At 40.3% G+C, this 16,670-nt stretch overlaps 1 protein-coding gene across 3 annotated transcripts; it reads left to right on the forward strand.

Annotated features, from left to right (window-relative positions):
- Positions 1–265: 265 nt before the first annotated feature.
- C9orf72 (C9orf72-SMCR8 complex subunit) lies at positions 266–13,650 on the forward strand. 3 transcript variants are annotated; one of them, XM_027715144.2, is made up of 11 exons: positions 266–305; positions 1,776–2,261; positions 5,207–5,266; positions 6,161–6,256; positions 6,901–6,965; positions 7,716–7,788; positions 10,608–10,724; positions 11,437–11,672; positions 12,164–12,221; positions 12,746–12,855; positions 12,938–13,124. In XM_027715144.2, the coding sequence occupies exons 2-11, from the start codon at positions 1,818–1,820 to the stop codon at positions 13,122–13,124; spliced, it is 1,446 nt and encodes a 481-aa protein (XP_027570945.1). In that variant the 5' UTR covers positions 266–305; positions 1,776–1,817. The 3 variants fall into 3 exon arrangements, with proteins under 3 accessions (XP_027570945.1, XP_027570953.1, XP_039236348.1); XM_027715152.2 differs by lacking the exon at positions 266–305 and adding an exon at positions 401–807; XM_039380414.1 differs by lacking the exon at positions 266–305 and adding an exon at positions 403–893 and having other exon boundaries at positions 12,938–13,650.
- The last annotated feature ends 3,020 nt before the right edge of the window (positions 13,651–16,670 follow it).

Raw genomic sequence — 16,670 nt, forward strand, 5'->3', positions numbered from 1 at the left:
GGGTCACGGAGGGCACACCGGCCCCGCTCCCCGGGTCACGGAGGGCACACCGGCCCCGCTCCCCTCAGCCAGGACACACCAGCCCCGCTCCCCTCAGCCAGGACACACCAGCCCCGCTCCCCTCAGCCAGGACACGCCGGCCCCGCTCCCCGGGTCACGGAGGACACACCAGCCCCGCTCCCCTCAGCCAGGACACACCAGCCCCGCTCCCCCCGGCCGGGGCGTTGCTGCGCCTGCGGAGCCCGCGCGGAGCGGGCGGGGCGGGGTCGGGCCGGCGCAGGCGCGGAGCGGCGGCCGGAGCGGAGGTGAGGGGGGCGCGGGGCCGGACCGGGCGGGGGGTGTGGGCGCTGGGGCCGGGCCAGCGGCCCCTCCGCTGTGCGAGGGGGAGAGCGGGGTGTCCTCGCAGCGTCCTCCCCGCAGCTGTTCCCCCATCCGTCTCCCCGGGAGGTTCAGACCAGACCCGGAGGGTGCGACACGGGCCTGATCCGGGCCGGGAGCGCGGAGGTGCCGCGGCTGGAGAGGCGGAGGGGAGAGCGAGCCTCCGGTCGGCCCCTCACTGCGGGGAGGCACGAGAGGCTGGCGCCCTGTCTTCCCTGAAAACCCTGAAATCGCAGTGTCAGATGGCCAAGTCAGTGGGCCTCGACTTCCCCGGGCGGGGCACTGGCGGCTCCTGAGGAGGAGCCGGAGAGAAAGGGGCTTTACGCCCCTGCTGTGAGGAAATACACCTGGATGATCCTATGTGGCGCACTCACAAGGAAAAAGAAGTTCAGATACAGAGGTCTGCTGAGTTAGAGCTGCTGTAGTAAGGTGGGTGTTCCCTCTCCTGTCCTGTGCAGTGCTGCAGACAGACGGGAAAGGAAAACTGAGTTCTGGTCGTGGGAGGTTTCCTCGAGGTGAGTGGGGTTTAGCTGTTACAGCTTTCCGTCCTGGGTTGCGTTTGTTTGCAAAACTTATTTTTAATGTCTTCCTGTGGCTGTAGCATAACTTTTAGGGGAGATGGAACTTCCTGTTGTCTTCTGCAGCCCCATCAGAAGGGGGAAGCTCTAGAGTTGTTGGACACTGCTAGGGAAAATGTTTAAGGACTGTTTCTGCATAAGATAAAGAATTATGCATCAGTACATTCTATAAAGTGCTGAGCATTTGCCTTGTATCACAACACGCTGCACATCACCGTGATATAAAGGACGTATTTATCGTGTGAGTTTCCTTACAGAAGTTGTGTGTTGTGCAGGCTCCTCATACTTCTGTAGTGAGTAAAGGCTATTTGGCGTCTGATTAACGTTTGTAAAGCATACCTCTGCATTATGTGGAACGTATACATATATATATATATATATATATATATATACACGCTTCCTGAATTAATAAAGTCTACAGTGAAATCTCAGGTGTAGAAGTCAGGTTGAGAGTCTTATTTTGAAACAAAAGAGTTGTAGAAAGGTTTAGGTTGGAAGGGACCTTAAAGATCAGTTAGTTCCAACCCACTCTGCCCTGGGCAGGGATGCCACCCACCAGATCAGGTTGCTCAGGGCCCCATTCAGCCTGGCCTTGACCACTTTCAGGGACTGAGCATCCACTTCTCTGGGCAACTTCTTCCAGTGCCTCACCACCCTCATAGAATTTCTTCCTATCATCTAATTTAAATATCTCCTCTCTTGGTTTAAAACATCTCCCCCTTGTCCTATCAATATCTGGTCATGTAAAAATAAGATGAGATGATAATGAGGTCTGCTCTAATTTATTGTTTTTTCCTGCAAAAACTTTTTTTTTTTTAGGTGATGTAAGCATTTCAGTTACACACGAGAGAGGAAACAGGCATGTCAGCTCTTTGTCCACCACCGTCTCCTGCAGTTGCTAAAACAGAGATCTCTTTGAATGGCGAGTCACCTTTATTAGCTGCCACTTTTGCTTATTGGGACAATATTCTTGGCCCCCGAGTGCGGCATATCTGGGCTCCAAAGACAGAACAGGTACTTCTCAGTGATGGTGAAATCACTTTTCTTGCTAACCACACTCTGAATGGAGAAATACTCCGGAATGCAGAAAGTGGTGCAATAGATGTGAAGTTCTTTGTTTTGGCAGAAAAAAGGGTAATCATTGTGTCATTAATCTTTGATGGAAACTGGAATGGAGACAGAAGCACATATGGACTATCAATTATACTTCCACAAAGTGAACTTGGCTTCTACCTGCCGCTTCACAGGGTGTGCGTGGATAGATTAACACATATTATAAGGAAAGGAAGAATATGGATGCATAAGGTAGGTTAATTGTTCATTACTAAAATCAGTTGTTAGATTGTCATGTGAAAAAGCAAAAACTGAGATTCTGTGACACCTTTAATGTAGCAATTCAAAACTTACAAAAATTATAAGGAGACTAACCTCTACAAATACACAGTTTTGAAGGTTAAAAGTTATGAAATTACTATGTCAGCAAATACAAGGTTGAGATTTTTAGCCACGGTTTATCCTTGTAATATTATATAACCTGTACGAGGCTGTCTCAGGTGTCCTGTATAGTTTTTAATCTCTCTGAATTTCATCTAAGTAGTTGCTTTTAATTGTATCAATTTGTGTATTAAACTAGGTGAAATTGTAAAGTTCTGTGTTTCAAATCATTGTTTTCGCTGCTGAGGTCCAGAGAAAGGAACCGATGCAATTAATGCTGTCATCGCTCTTACAGTTTTATTTCTCAAAAAAAGAGTATTAACAAACAGTTTGGCAGGAGATAAACTGCGTAGAACTAAAGGGAGAACCACAAAAATACATTTACTTGTGAAACTCAAAAAGGAAAACATGCTAAATTTTTCTGAAGAATTGGAACTCTGACTTTTGGGGACACTATGGATATTTCCTTATTAAGTGAAAATAATTATGTATTTTTCTTTAAAATAAGTAACAGTCTAATAATAAAAATTAAAATGTTTGTCATCTTCATGCTATCCAGGTTGTCTTAGAACAGTAGATTGCACATCAGCTGTAATGTGTATGCCAATGCTCACTTGTCTTATAAAGTTTTTGTACCTCTTCTGTTCTACCATCTACAGACAACATACTGTACACTTCCTTTTTGAGTGCTTTTATCTGAACTAATTAAGATTACAGAAATAACAAGCCGATGTTAATTTTTGTGGTGATGTTTCCTTTTTGCTGTACTGCCTGATGATGGCTGGGAGTGCTTTCCATCACATTGGCTTTTCATACTTCTGGGGCTTACTTTTTAGTGGAGGGATAATACATAAAGTTCGTTTTCAATACAGTAGAAACACAAATATTTCATTCCTAATACAATCTTCTAAAAGCCTGCTGGATGTTAGTGCTTTTGATGTAAGTGAATGCTGTCTCATGTTCCTGATTACATTGCTTCTGTCATTTAGTGCCCTCTGTACTGACTTCTAACATGAGTGGTCAAATAAGGATTATCCATCATTCTCAGTTTTTGGACATTGATCCATATCAGTATGTTTTCACAGTGGAAAAACATGTAACATTGAAAATGACAAAAAAATGACATCAAGTGGCATTGAAAATGACAAAAAATGTTTTCTGCTAGTTTCCTCAGAAATTAGTCATTAAGTTCTTTGTTCTTTTTCACATGTTCTTGAAGCAGATAGGTCAGGTGGGTTAGCTGAGAGAGTGATGAGAGAGTGATACATTCTGAAATAGATATTTAGTGTCTTTTTTTTTTTTTGAAGGACGATCAAAGATCCCTGGATATATCTGCAGTTCTTCATTTTTAACTATAGAAGAGAAAACTGCTTTGAAAATGTGGATAAAAATTTAGGCATGAGTTGTAGAATAATAATGAATTAAAACATGTTCATTCTGTAGTTTGTGTTTTGAGGCAGTTCAACAACTATGGTTATATAAAATAGAACAAAAAATGTTGAAAGGAGCTGTCTACCTCTTCTGGAAGTTCTAATAGTTGTAATTATCAGCTCTCACTGATTCTGTGTAGAGGCAGGCGGCAGTTCCAGGTAGACTTGAGATGAGAAGAAGCCTTCTGAACTCGAGGATTAGTAGAAACATGGAGCAGTGTTCAGAGTGTCACAGAAGGACAAGCAACTCTAAAGCAAGTTGTCAATATGGGATTAGAAACCCTTTTCATCTACTTCAATTTATATTCTAGATGTTTGTCTAATAATTTTGAGGAGTTATGTTTCCAAAAAGATGGGGCTTACACCATTTGTTCAGCCTTATCTTCATGAAGACAGACTTCTTTTAAAATCATTGTCAAGGCTCTTACTTCTCTGACACTGAACTGAAGGGCAGAGGTGATGTGAAGGAATCTGGCTTGTTTCAGTATTGTTATCCAAAGATGTGTCTTCTGGGTGGTTAGGGCAAGTTTTAGGACAAGTTACTCTAGCTTATTCCCTATTCATCTGCTCAAAAAAACCCTTGAAAACTCTTTTCCCACCTGAAGTTGGTTAACTTTGAGTAGGTTGGTCACAGAAAACTTATGAGTAACCAATAACAATGCAATAACCTGTCAACATCTAGCAAAACATATTATTAGTTCACTCAGCATCTGCTATTTTCTGTGTTTTGATTGCTCCAGTGATTAATGCTGAATTTTCTTTGTGAATAATAACTTGATTCCATTCTAAGTTCATTTTTAATGCAGTTTGCTACTCAGCTGCTGATGAGTCTGTTTTCAGAGTTTTGTTCAGTCTCTTGTACATTGTGTTTTGTGTATTTTGAGTTTCATGTCTCCTATACTTGGTTAATAAGACAATATTTTGAAAACTTGTCAGTGTCTCAAGAGGTGGGGGAAGAAAGTCCTGTTTTCCTACCCTCCCCAGTCAAATAACTTTTCTCATTCTGGAGATCTTATTTTTCTCTTGCTGCATCAGGAACCCTCATACATAAAATGGAATTCCTCACCATAATCCGATCATTTGGCATTTTCTTGATCTGTAATGAAGAAACTTCATGTTTTGTCATTGTCATCACACGCTCCCTATCCTGCTACTCCTGCCCAAGCGTGGGAGAGGTTTGATGGGGGGCAGAGCAGGGAGTGTTGATCTTTGTTGCATGACATCACTTGTTGCTAAAGTCAACTCTGTAAAAGAAAAGAGACTTGAACATCAAAATTTGAATCTAAGAAGCATGACTCCACAGGGAAGAAACTGTACCCTTTGACTGTTGTGTGCATACATAAACAAATAACAGAGCATTTGTATCTAACTGCTTCTCTTGCTCAGGAGAGGCAAGAACATTTCCAGAAGATTGTCTTGGAAGGCACAGAAAGAATGGAGGATCAGGTAAGGGTCACCTGGTTCATGCATATGGCACACCATCGCAAAACTGTTTGGCTGCATCTGATGACTGTAGAACTGCTGCTTATTTTTGGGATCGAGGAAGATACTATGGACTAGCTGATGATGTGCCATGCACAGGATTCAAAGTTTTTGAAGATAGGATGATGGAAGCTGTGATCAAGTAGAAGGAAAATATATTTCATCACTTTAGGGAAATCTGTGAAGAATATTACCTTTCAGAAAAGGAAGGTCATGTACTTGAACGTGAAGCTCTATAAAGGCAGGAGCTTCCATAGAGTCATGCCGGCTTCCTATCAAGGTTGGTTTTTCACTAGGTTAGGTCATCTTTTTGAGTTACAGAGATGTACAGAGTGTCGTGTTGGAATGTGGTTGGAGACCTAATGGATAAGACTGTGAAAAGAATTTGATTTCTGAAACTCTAAATGTGAAATTGTGGCTTCAGTTTCTTGCGATAGGTAAATCAGAGAAGTATTCTTGTATGTTAATAACTAATGTACCTGGTTTTGGTTTCCTGTTACTGTTAAAACATCAGACTTAGATGTAAAATGCTTAACAGTGGTTGCATGTAATATAAGATGATCAGATCAGCTCAGTCCAAATACTTCTTGTCTAGGCCCATCAAAAGTGATTGTGAAAATTAGCATAAGACCCCAGAAATACATTTAAGACATGATGTTGGGAAGCCAAATATGTGTTTCCAGTTCATGTCTATTGATGAGTAAAGCCCAAAAAATCTATGCATCGATTTCTGCTCATACCACCGTTCCAAATAATAGGAAGTTAACGATGTTTTGCATGTAATATAGCAAGTTCATATTAGTAACTTTGAATACTACCCAATGTGCTTTTCCTTCAAGCATTTTATTTATTGTGCAGGGTCAGAGCATCATTCCAATGCTGACAGGAGAAGTCATTCCTGTAATGGAACTCCTTTCCTCTATGAAATCACACAGTGTTCCAGAAGAAATAGATGTAAGTCCTTGTTTTATTTATATTCTGAATAAAAAAAGTGGTTTTAGCCCTCTGGATAAAAAAAGTAAATTTGGCCCTCTGGTTTGATACTCACTTTGGCAGAGAAAAGGCCGCTGTTTTCCTAAATTCTTGTAACTTTGTCTCACTTCAAGTTCTTCTAAGTGGTGTAGGGAATGGCAGTGTTTTTTATGGTCAGCACTTAGCAAAATTAACTGCTTAGGATGATACCATTTTAAGAGTGCAAAGACTATTTGATGCAACCCAAAATGAATGGACAGATAAATGGATTTGATTTTTATACCTTTTTCAGCGCATTATAGTGTTCTCACTATATGGAAGAAGTAGAAGTGATCTGACATTCACTAATTTAAAGTGTTCTGGACAAGATCATAGAAATAAAAAAACACTAGGAGGAACCTAACTTGTGACTGGTGAAGAACATGTAATAACCAAGTGACTTTCTCATTTTTAAAATTCTTTGTCCTGAAGTCAGAAGGTCTTTTTAAGATTGTGGTTTTTAGGGAAATCTTGCAACTTAAATAGTTCCCCAAAAGTTCCCAACTATCAGTAAAAGTGAAAATCAATTAATTGGAAGATGTTTCAGATCCTTGTCTAACTTTTTTATATATTTACTTGTATTTCAGATAAGTGACACAGTGCTAAATGATGATGACATTGGGGATAGTTGCCATGAAGGCTTTCTTCTCAAGTATGAAATTCAGTTTTGATTTATGCTGTAGTAAAATGGTTTAAACTTGTGTGTGCATCTAAATGTATCTATCTGTATGTGCATGTGAACTTGTATTGGAATAGTTTAGGAGGGGGGACAGTGTCACGTATTTGGCTTTTTGAGATTTTTGTCTATAAAATGCTAAAAAGGCTTCTGTGTTTTTAGAATAACGGCTCTGGGCTAATAGCTGCATCTCTGTAGATGGTTGTCAAAGATACAAATATAATTTTTCTTTGATACTTATATTTAATTTTTTGAGACTGTAAGTCAAAGCCTTACATTTTTATGAAATAGCAAAAAACCTGGGTTGTGTATAAATATTGTATGTGTATAGAGTGCTTATTGAATTGTGTATTTCTCTTTTTCCCCCGTTTTTAATGTTTAAGTGGAACTAGTTGAACTTGAGGGCAACTTGGTCTCTTCCTGCAGGAAAGCGTATTTCATAGGTTTTAATTGATGTTCTTTTACTTTTCATAACATCTCCTGTGTAACTGCATTGATTTATGTAGTGGTTAGTGCCCTCTATTTATACAGCATCACATATGCTTTCAATACTGCAGAAACTGTTGAACTTTTGCATTTCAGCAGTTACCTTACACAGCTGTTGAAAGTCCTATGGTTATGGGCCTATAGGCTATAGGAGCACTTTATTCTTCTTGTCAAGATGATAATTGTTTCATTTGAAAAGTTTGATTAAATGTATTAACCTATGTTTGTTTTTACTTGCAGTGCAATTAGTTCACACCTGCAGACCTGTGGTTGTTCAGTAGTTGTAGGAAGCAGTGCAGAAAAAGTAAATAAGGTAACATACTTTCCAGAAACTGAACTTAAATGCTAACTGTCAGGAGCGTTAGTGTGTTACTTGGAACAAAGTTTACTTATACACATACTTGAGGTTGAAGAAGGAAGGAATACTGTTATCTGGCTATCTTTAGCTGACTGGTCTTGCAGATAATAATTCTGCCTGAAAATTGCCTTATCGGCTGTATTCTGACAACTATAAGAAAACCAATGTATTTAATTGATACAGTATATGAGTAGTAAATGAGTCTGAGCTTTTAAAATTAAGTTCTTTAGGTAAAATATACAAATTGAAGAGACGTGACTGGCTTATCCATTTCAGCTACGTCATATAATCATCAAGGGGGGAGGAAACCTTTAAGATGGTCAAGTCCAACTGTCCACCCAGCACTGCCACTGTAACCCCTAAGCCATGTCACTCAGCATTAGATCCAGGCACCTCATGAACACCTCCAAGAATGGTGACTCCACCACCTCCCCAGGAAACCTATTCCAATGCCTCACCACCCTAACAGGGAAAATTTTTTTTCTAATATTAAGCTTGAATCTCCCCTGCCTCAGCCTAAGGCCATTTCCTCTTGTCCTCTCACTGCAGGCATGCCAGAAGAGGCTGGCCCCCACCTGGCTATAACCTCCTTTCAGGGGGTTGTAGAGAATGATGAGGTGTTCCCTGAGCCATTCCTCATAAGCCATTCCTCATATTTTCTAGGCCCTTCACAAGCCTTGTTGCCCTTCATGGGACATGCTGCAGCACCTCAGTGTCATTTTTAAAGTTGGGGGCCAAGAACTGGGCACAGTACTCAAGGTGTGGCTTCAGCAGTGCCGGGTACAGGGGGATGATCACTTCCCTAGTCCTGCTGGCCACACTGTTCTTGATACAGGCCAGGATGCCATTGGCCTTCTTGGCCACGTGGGCACACTGTTGGCTCATATTGGGCCGGCTGTCGACCAGCACCCCCAGGTCTCTTTCCGCTGAACAGCTCTCCAGCCGATCCTGTTCCTCCCCCAGCCTGTAGCACTGCACGGGGTTGTTGTAACCCGAGTACAAGAGTGGCACTTCACCTCATTAACCTCATGCAGCTATCCTTTGTCCACTGATTGAGTCTGTCCAGGTCCCTCTGCAGAGCCTTCCTACACTCAAGCAGATCAACACTCTCACCCAGCAAATTTACTGAGGGTGCACTCACTCCCCATGTCCAAATCATCATTAAGCAGGACCGGCCCCAAAACTGAGTCCTGGGGAACACTGCTAACAGTGAGTATACAGACAATAACCACATCAATTGGTATTGTCTGTATACTCTTAAGCAATTAGTATCTGCATAATTCATCTTAGCACTGGGCAATAAACATACTTCTGCATCATGAGCTGCTTGTGTTTCGTGGAACCTACATATATTTCTTCAGTGTGAAATAAAAATTGCAAACAGTGGGCCTGCTGAATATATTATACATTACATGTAAACTATATATATTATATATTATGTGTTCCATAGTATGTAGGTCTCCTTTCCATAAAGAAATATAACAGGTTTTTTTTTAAAAATTCAAAGCATCTTTAGTAAACCTGTGTTTTGAAAGAAACAGTTCATGGTCCTTTATAAAAATTGGGGCAGAGGGGATGCGTTGTTTTATATGTATTAGCAATGGTGTTAAAGCACCTCTGGTCAAATCAACAATAACCGCTGAAACTCAGAGGGAAACCAGAGAGAAGATAATTCTCAGATCTTAGCTGAAATCAGCTAACCATAGTTAATATGTAGGTCTTCAGACATGTAAGATTTATTAGGTTATTGGAAATGTTATGTTATATACATACACACACACATACTATATATAATATAAAGAAATGTTAAGGGCGTAGGTAGTTATAAAAAGCTTACAGGTTGTGAAATAGTTAATGAAAAGGATTTAAGGTCTGAATGGTTATGAACATGTAGGATTATGTATCAATAAGCTAAACACTATAGAAAAAAAACAGTGTAAAAGAGTGTGAGACTCAAGATACATCCAGGGTAAATTTCATACATTAATTCTACACGTGTTCTTATCAGCAGCATGCTCCTTGTGTCACGGTACAACTGTTCTGGAGTAATTGCTTCCTTAATGGCATACTTTAGCGTGCCTTGAAGTAAAAAAACAGCTGTGGCATCTTGTGGCGAAAAGCATCAGTCAAAAACTCTGTTGTCATTGTTTTAGATACTGCAGAAAGACATTGTGCTTGATAGAGCCTTTTCAAATACCTCAGACACAGATAGGACACTGCGGGTTAAGACTGAAAGATTAGCAGAATGGAATACATTTTGTATTTGGAGTGATTACTGGTAGCTGTTTCGGGAGTTTGAAAATGGATAATGAAGTACCTGTATTCATTTTAATTGAGAGTTTAAGGAAATTACTGAGGAAATAAGCATGGGTACTTATTTAGGAAATTGACTTGCCTGATTTGAGACAATAACTGCTATTTCAGTATGGAATGAATAAAATAAGAGACTTAAAAGGCTAGGAAAATAATCACAGTGGCTCATGTTTATGTAGTAGAGGTAGAAGAATGCAAAAGTGATTTGTTCTACATAATTGGATGAAAAGCACACTTTGCAAAAGAGTGTTGGATTTTTTCATCATTTGACAAGAAGATGGAATAGCATGGTGTACAGCTTAATAATGTAAGCATGTCACTGTTCTGTGGCCTTGGTAAAGTTTTGGCTTTTCTAATAAATGTCGTCAACTTTTGTTCATCATTTGAAGTGCCTAATACAGTCTAGTCAGACTCACTTCTTTACATTTTAATGTTTTTCAAAACTGTTCTTTTTAATGCAGATTGTGAGAACATTGTGTCTGTTTCTTACACCATCTGAACGAAAGTGTTCCAGGCTCTGTAGAAGTGAGTCATCTTTCAAATATGAGTCAGGACTTTTTGTTCAAGGCTTACTTAAAGTAAGTATACATAGGAAAGTTTTGTTCTTCTGTAGTTCAAGAACATCCTCCAGTGTGTTTGTGCATACGATACGCATACGCATGCACACATTCACGTTCGAAGAAATATGTCATCTTCCCTTGATTCTTTTCTGGTCCTGTGGCTTTCTGTGTAGCTATTTGCATGTTAAAATTCCCAGCCAGTCTTTTCCATGATACATCTGTTTCTTGAGGATTGTTCAGAATTGTTCCTGTACTTTGAAGTACAATAATTATACTCTTTTGTCCACTTGGGGCTGGAATCCCAAAAAGCATTAAGTTTTTGTGTTGTACCAAAATCGAAGAAGGAACAGTTGCGTCAGTCCTGCAGTTTCCAAGTATTTTAAATAGGCTACAACAATGTGTGAAGATGAATAGAAAAACAATGCTTCTTGCTCTGGTGAGCAGTCAGAACTTACCAGATAAATATAGTACTGTAATGCTAATGGGCTTATGAGCCAGGTGATGATATACTGTAATACACAGGTCACCTCAGTGCCTGTTTTCACTGTTATGCTAAGGGAATCATCCAGTATTAAGGACTTATTACTAGGATACAACCACCAATTCTCTTTAATAAAATATGTTTAAACAAATGGGGTATAAAATTTAGGCATGATGCTTTAATATTGTTTAGTTCCAGTACAGCTTCGCACTTTTAACTGGAATAATATTTTTTTTTCCACTAAACCAGGACGCAACAGGAAGCTTTGTGTTGCCCTTCCGTCAAGTAATGTACGCCCCATACCCTACCACACATATAGATGTGGACGTCAATACAGTGAAGCAGATGCCCCCTTGTCACGAGCACATCTATAACCAACGACGATACATGAGATCGGAGCTGACAGCATTTTGGAGAGCTAATTCAGATGAAGAAATGTCTCAAGATCATATTATCCACACTGATGAGAGTTTTACACCGGATTTGTACGTACTCCTCTCACATCTCACAGAGTGACTTGATTTGGGACAGGAGAGTGAATGGGTAGAAAGCCCATTTGCTAATAAAGTACATGAAATTTTTTTGCTTTTGAGAAGCTCTTTCAGTGCTGGTAGTTACATTTGATTTGGAGGAATTTACCAAGTCCTCCAGTAGTTTTGTTGCATTAAATATTGAAATTCATTTTCAGTGCTAATTCTGACCGTGTTATGTTAATTTTATTGCCTGTTTAATTAGGGTTATAACAGGGCTAAGTGCACGGCCCAGGGACTTTCCTGGGTTTATTTAATTTCATCTGAAAGTTTTGCTTTAAAATTCTGCATTAGCTTTAAAAATGTCAGAAACCATTAAAATTTTAAATTCACTTCTAATTTCAACCAGTTTGTAAACAGTAATGCTGTTGCTGTGCTCAGATGCTGGAAGGTTAGAGTCCCTTAATGGTGTTACCTCACATGTTTGTTTCCTTTCTTTTCTACAGAAATGTCTTTCAAGATATCCTGCATCGAGATACTTTAGTAAAAGCTTTTCTGGATCAGGTAATTGTTGCTTTTTCAGAAGGAACAGGAGCTAAAGTTCGCTACTTTGAGCTCTAGTAACAAATAATGTACCGTGAATAGGTCATTTGTTGTTTTGGTAGCTCTTCATCATACTCCTGCTGTGATTCATCTCTACACAAGTAGAAAGAAAAATATTAGTATAATACTGAAACTCCTGCTTAGGTATGAAAAACAATGCACATTTGCTATTGTTGTGCAACACTGTCAACAATTACAGTACTGAGAAAGCTACCTGACTGAGAATAATTTTAGATAATTTTAACTTAAAAGAAAAATAATATTGTATCCAAACAGAATTGTAAAACAGCTTAATGTATTGCATCTGAGCAGATAGAAAACTAAGCAAGCAGGTTGACTGTATGTAAAAATCTGCTGTTATTTGCCTGCTTTGCTATAATTAAGGATATGTTACATGTGCTTGCCATGTTTCTTTATTTTCCACATTCTTAAAATGGTTCTCGAATTTCCATGTCTACCTAATATTCTGATATAATTTTTAACAGATCTTTCACCTGAAACCTGGCTTGTCTCTAAGGAGTACTTTCCTTGCACAGTTTCTGCTGGTCTTGCACAGAAAAGCCTTAACTTTAATAAAATACATAGAGGATGACACGTAAGTGAACAGATAATAGAAATCAGGTTCTGAGAAACTTCTTATGCCTTTTTTTACAACACACGTTTTTATTTTCTTGCAGGCAAAAAGGAAAAAAGCCTTTTAAGTCTCTTCGTAGCTTGAAGGTAGATCTTGACTTAACAGCAGAGGGCGATCTTAACATAATAATGGCATTGGCTGAGAAGATTAAACCAGGTCTACATTCCTTCATCTTTGGGAGGCCATTCTATACCAGTGTACAAGAACGTGATATGCTCATGACGTTTTAAAGTTCTCCACATGTCTGATATTGCACGGAATCTGTCAGTGTGACACCACACTGGTGACAATCATTGACGACTGAGGATGTGGCCTCAGGAGCTCAGTAACACTAAGGTGTGTCCGAAGCAGGAGGGGTCTTGTTAGAGGGTATATCAGCTTAACTAGACAAGCATGATTATTTTAATGCATTTGTCTCTTCTATGTGCTTTTTTTAACTGTAAAAGTAAATGTTACCAGAGGATCCTTGGCCATATTGGCTTAGTAGATAAATCTGAACATGTTTTGGTGTACGATAAAGGGAAGCATTTTAATTTTCATTCCCCAGAAACTTCCTTCAAGTGTATGTCAGTTTTTCCCTGTTCTGCTGTGTCAGTAGTTTCAGTTTTTCCACGGAAAACAATACATGTGTCGTCTCCAATCATGGAGGTTTCAGAATAGGCACTTTCCAAGAGTTTCAAAGAGTTTTTAAAAGTGTTTGTTCATATGTATGTGGTACTAATCTGAATATAAAAATTCCCTTATCTCCCTTTTTAACACCGCTGGCTCCTTCTTTTAGAGCATTTAAACGTTTGGAATTTTTAATATACTACAAGGTACTATTCTTGTGTGCAAGCTGTTGATTATTAGCAGCCTAAACAGCAGCGTACTGCACATGGGAACTAGGTCATTATTCAAGCAGCTCTGTGCATGTAAGTGCCAACCAGGATACTCTGTCATGTGTTGTTGTGCACATCCTGCAGTGGAGTGTGCAGCGATCCCGCATTATGGAGCTCTTCCAAAACACAAAACTGAAAACTTGGTGTCTCCCACAGCATACTCCTGAAAAAAATGGCAGCCCATGGCTTGGACAGGGGCACTCTGTGCTGGGTTAGGAACTGGCTGGAGGGCTGGGCTCAGAGGGTGGTGGTGAACGGTGCTGCATCCAGTTGTGGCCAGTCACCAGTGGTAACCCCAGAGATCAGTGTTGGGCCCAGTTCTGTTTAATATCTTTATTGATGATTTAGATGAGGGGATTGAGTCCACCATCAGCAAATTTGCAGGTGACACCAAGATGAGGGGGGAGTGTCAATCACCTGGAAGGCAGGAGGGCTCTGCAGAGGGACCTGGACAGACTGGATGGAGAGTTGGGCTGATTCCAATGGGATGAGGTTCAACAAGGCCAAGTGCCAGGTCCTCCACTTTGGCCACAACAACCCCCTGCAGTGCTACAGGCTGGGGACAGAGTGGCTGGAGAGCAGCCAGGCAGAAAGGGACCAGGGAGTTTGGATTGACAGGAAGCTGAACATGAGCCAGCAGTGTGCCCAGGTGGCCAAGAAGGCCAATAGCATCCTGGCCTGGATCAGGAACAGTGTGGCCAACAGGACCAGGGAAGTGATTCTTGCCCTGTACTCAGCACTGGTGAGGCCACACCTGGAGTGCTGTGTCCAGTTCTGGGCCCCTCAGTTCAGGAAGGACATTGAGGGGCTGGAGCAGGTCCAGAGAAGAGCAACGAGGCTGGTGAAGGGACTCGAGCACAAGTCCTATGAGGAGAGGCTGAGGGAGCTGGGGCTGTTCAGCCTGGAGAAGAGGAGGCTCAGGGGAGACCTCCTCACTCTCTACAACTCCCTGACAGGAGGTTGTAGCCAGGTGGGGGTTGGTCTCTTCTCCCAGGCAACGATCAGCAAGACAAGAGGGCATGGCCTTAAGCTGTGCCAGGGGAGGTTTAGGTTAGATATTAGAAAGAAATTCTTTACAGAAAGGGTAATCAGGCATTGGAATTGGCTAGCCAGGGAAGTGGTGGATTCTCTATCCCTGGAGGTTTTTAAGGTAAGACTGGATGTGGCACTTAGTGCCATGGTCTAGTAACCATGGCGCTGTTGGATCAACGGTTGGACTTGATGATCCCTTCCAACCCAACTGATTCTATGATTCCACAGCACTTGTCAGTCTTTCTGTCTGTAAACTGCTACTGGTAGTTCCATTGTCAGTTTCAATAAGGTTCATAGAATCATTTGGATTGGAAAAGACCTCCCAAATCATTGAGTCCAACCATTAACCCAGCACTGCCAGGTCCACCATTAAACATGTTCCTAAGTGCCACATCTACACATTTTTTGTACCCATCCAGGGACGTTGATGCCACCACTTCCCTGGGGAGCCTGTTCCAGTGCTTGACAAAACATTCAAATTAAAGTATTAGACCTTCCCAAAGAACACCAAGATGATGGACAAACTAGAAGATAAACCAGTATTTTTTTAATTTTACATCATCAATAATATATTTAGCAATCCTTAATTCAGAAACGAGCACAGCTATGAACTAATGTGATCAGTATTTTACTAAGTTAATTCTCGTTGTTAAGCTTGACTACCTTCTTAGTTCAGCTTAGCACACCTCCCATTTTCGCTTGAAAATGAAAACACATTTTCTATTTGTATGCCTCAACCTTTCTTTCTCAGTAGAAAGTAGAGTGATGTGGTGTCAGTTGAAATCCAGACTTTTTTTTGGTGATGTGTGTTACACTGAAATCAGGGGTACATCTGTACTGCATGTTGTTGTATCTTTTCTCTTTTTGGACAAACACAGGAATTTGTGTCATGCTTCAGTATAAAGTTATAACTCAATATTCATTGTGAAGGAGCTGCACTTGTGATTGGAGAAGCCACAATTGCTTTATGGCTTACACTGTTTATAACACTCCTTGGTTAACAGGTGTCTGTTTTCAAGATATCTTTTTAGTGTTACTTTCATGCAGTGAGGCATAAAAGTTTACAGAAGTTAGATTCACAACTTTTCTTGAAATGTCTAATACTTGGATTTTAAAAGAAATACTGTCCCTTATTTAGATTCCTTACAAAAATTCCCTTACATTTTCTGAAAGACAAAGATTTGCAATTAAATGTTTAGAGCTTCTGAAAGACATGGAATTTATCCCCTACTGCACACCATTTTTGTCAATGACCATCATCAGCATTACCTGGTTGCAAAAGTAATTACATTTTGTGGAGCCATTTTTTTGCTGTACATGCATGTAGGACTCTTACAGTGAGCTTGGCAATTAATCAAAAGAACTTGTCAGAATTATGCTGACATAAGTAACTTGTGCTGAGATTCTGTTAGTCTTCCTACCATTCCTGTTCCCTTCTGTGTTTTCAATTAATTGAGGCATTAGAAAAGAGCCTGATTTTGCTTAAGTTTTTACTGTCGTGTCTAAGATAGTGAAAGAAATTTAATAAACACTGCTGAAACTTCTAACATAGAAGTTGTGCCAAAATCTAAGGAGCTTTAAATCTGCTGCTGAAATTAACCCTTTCAGCTTGATAGGTATTGGAAACTTAACACTGACACTACTAACAATCAAGATATTTGTTTACTGAAGATCCTGTCACTTTGTAATTACTAAAAACTACAACCTCTCTCAATTGCTGCTTTTGTTGCACAGCTGTCACAAGTGCACTGTCGCAAGTGCAGAATGTGTAGTGAAGTACATTGTTAAATGTATCTGCATGTTGTGTTGTAAATCTTGCTCAGGAAACAAACTAATAAAATTCATGCACAAGTTTTGACTTTAACT

Source organism: Pipra filicauda, unplaced genomic scaffold (assembly GCF_003945595.2).
Source record: "Pipra filicauda isolate LSUMZ 115617 unplaced genomic scaffold, ASM394559v2 scaffold194_size2289513_pilon, whole genome shotgun sequence".
NCBI lineage: Eukaryota > Metazoa > Chordata > Aves > Passeriformes > Pipridae > Pipra > Pipra filicauda.

Bases quoted from the DNA above. Each gene is read 5' to 3' on its own strand.
- C9orf72 (XM_027715144.2), top strand. From the start codon at position 1,818: ATGTCAGCTCTTTGTCCACCACCGTCTCCTGCAGTTGCTAAAACAGAG. The intron at 7,789-10,607 runs GTAACATACTTT...TTTTTAATGCAG, and splicing joins GTGCAGAAAAAGTAAATAAG to ATTGTGAGAACATTGTGTCT. The intron at 12,222-12,745 runs GTAATTGTTGCT...AATTTTTAACAG, and splicing joins TAAAAGCTTTTCTGGATCAG to ATCTTTCACCTGAAACCTGG.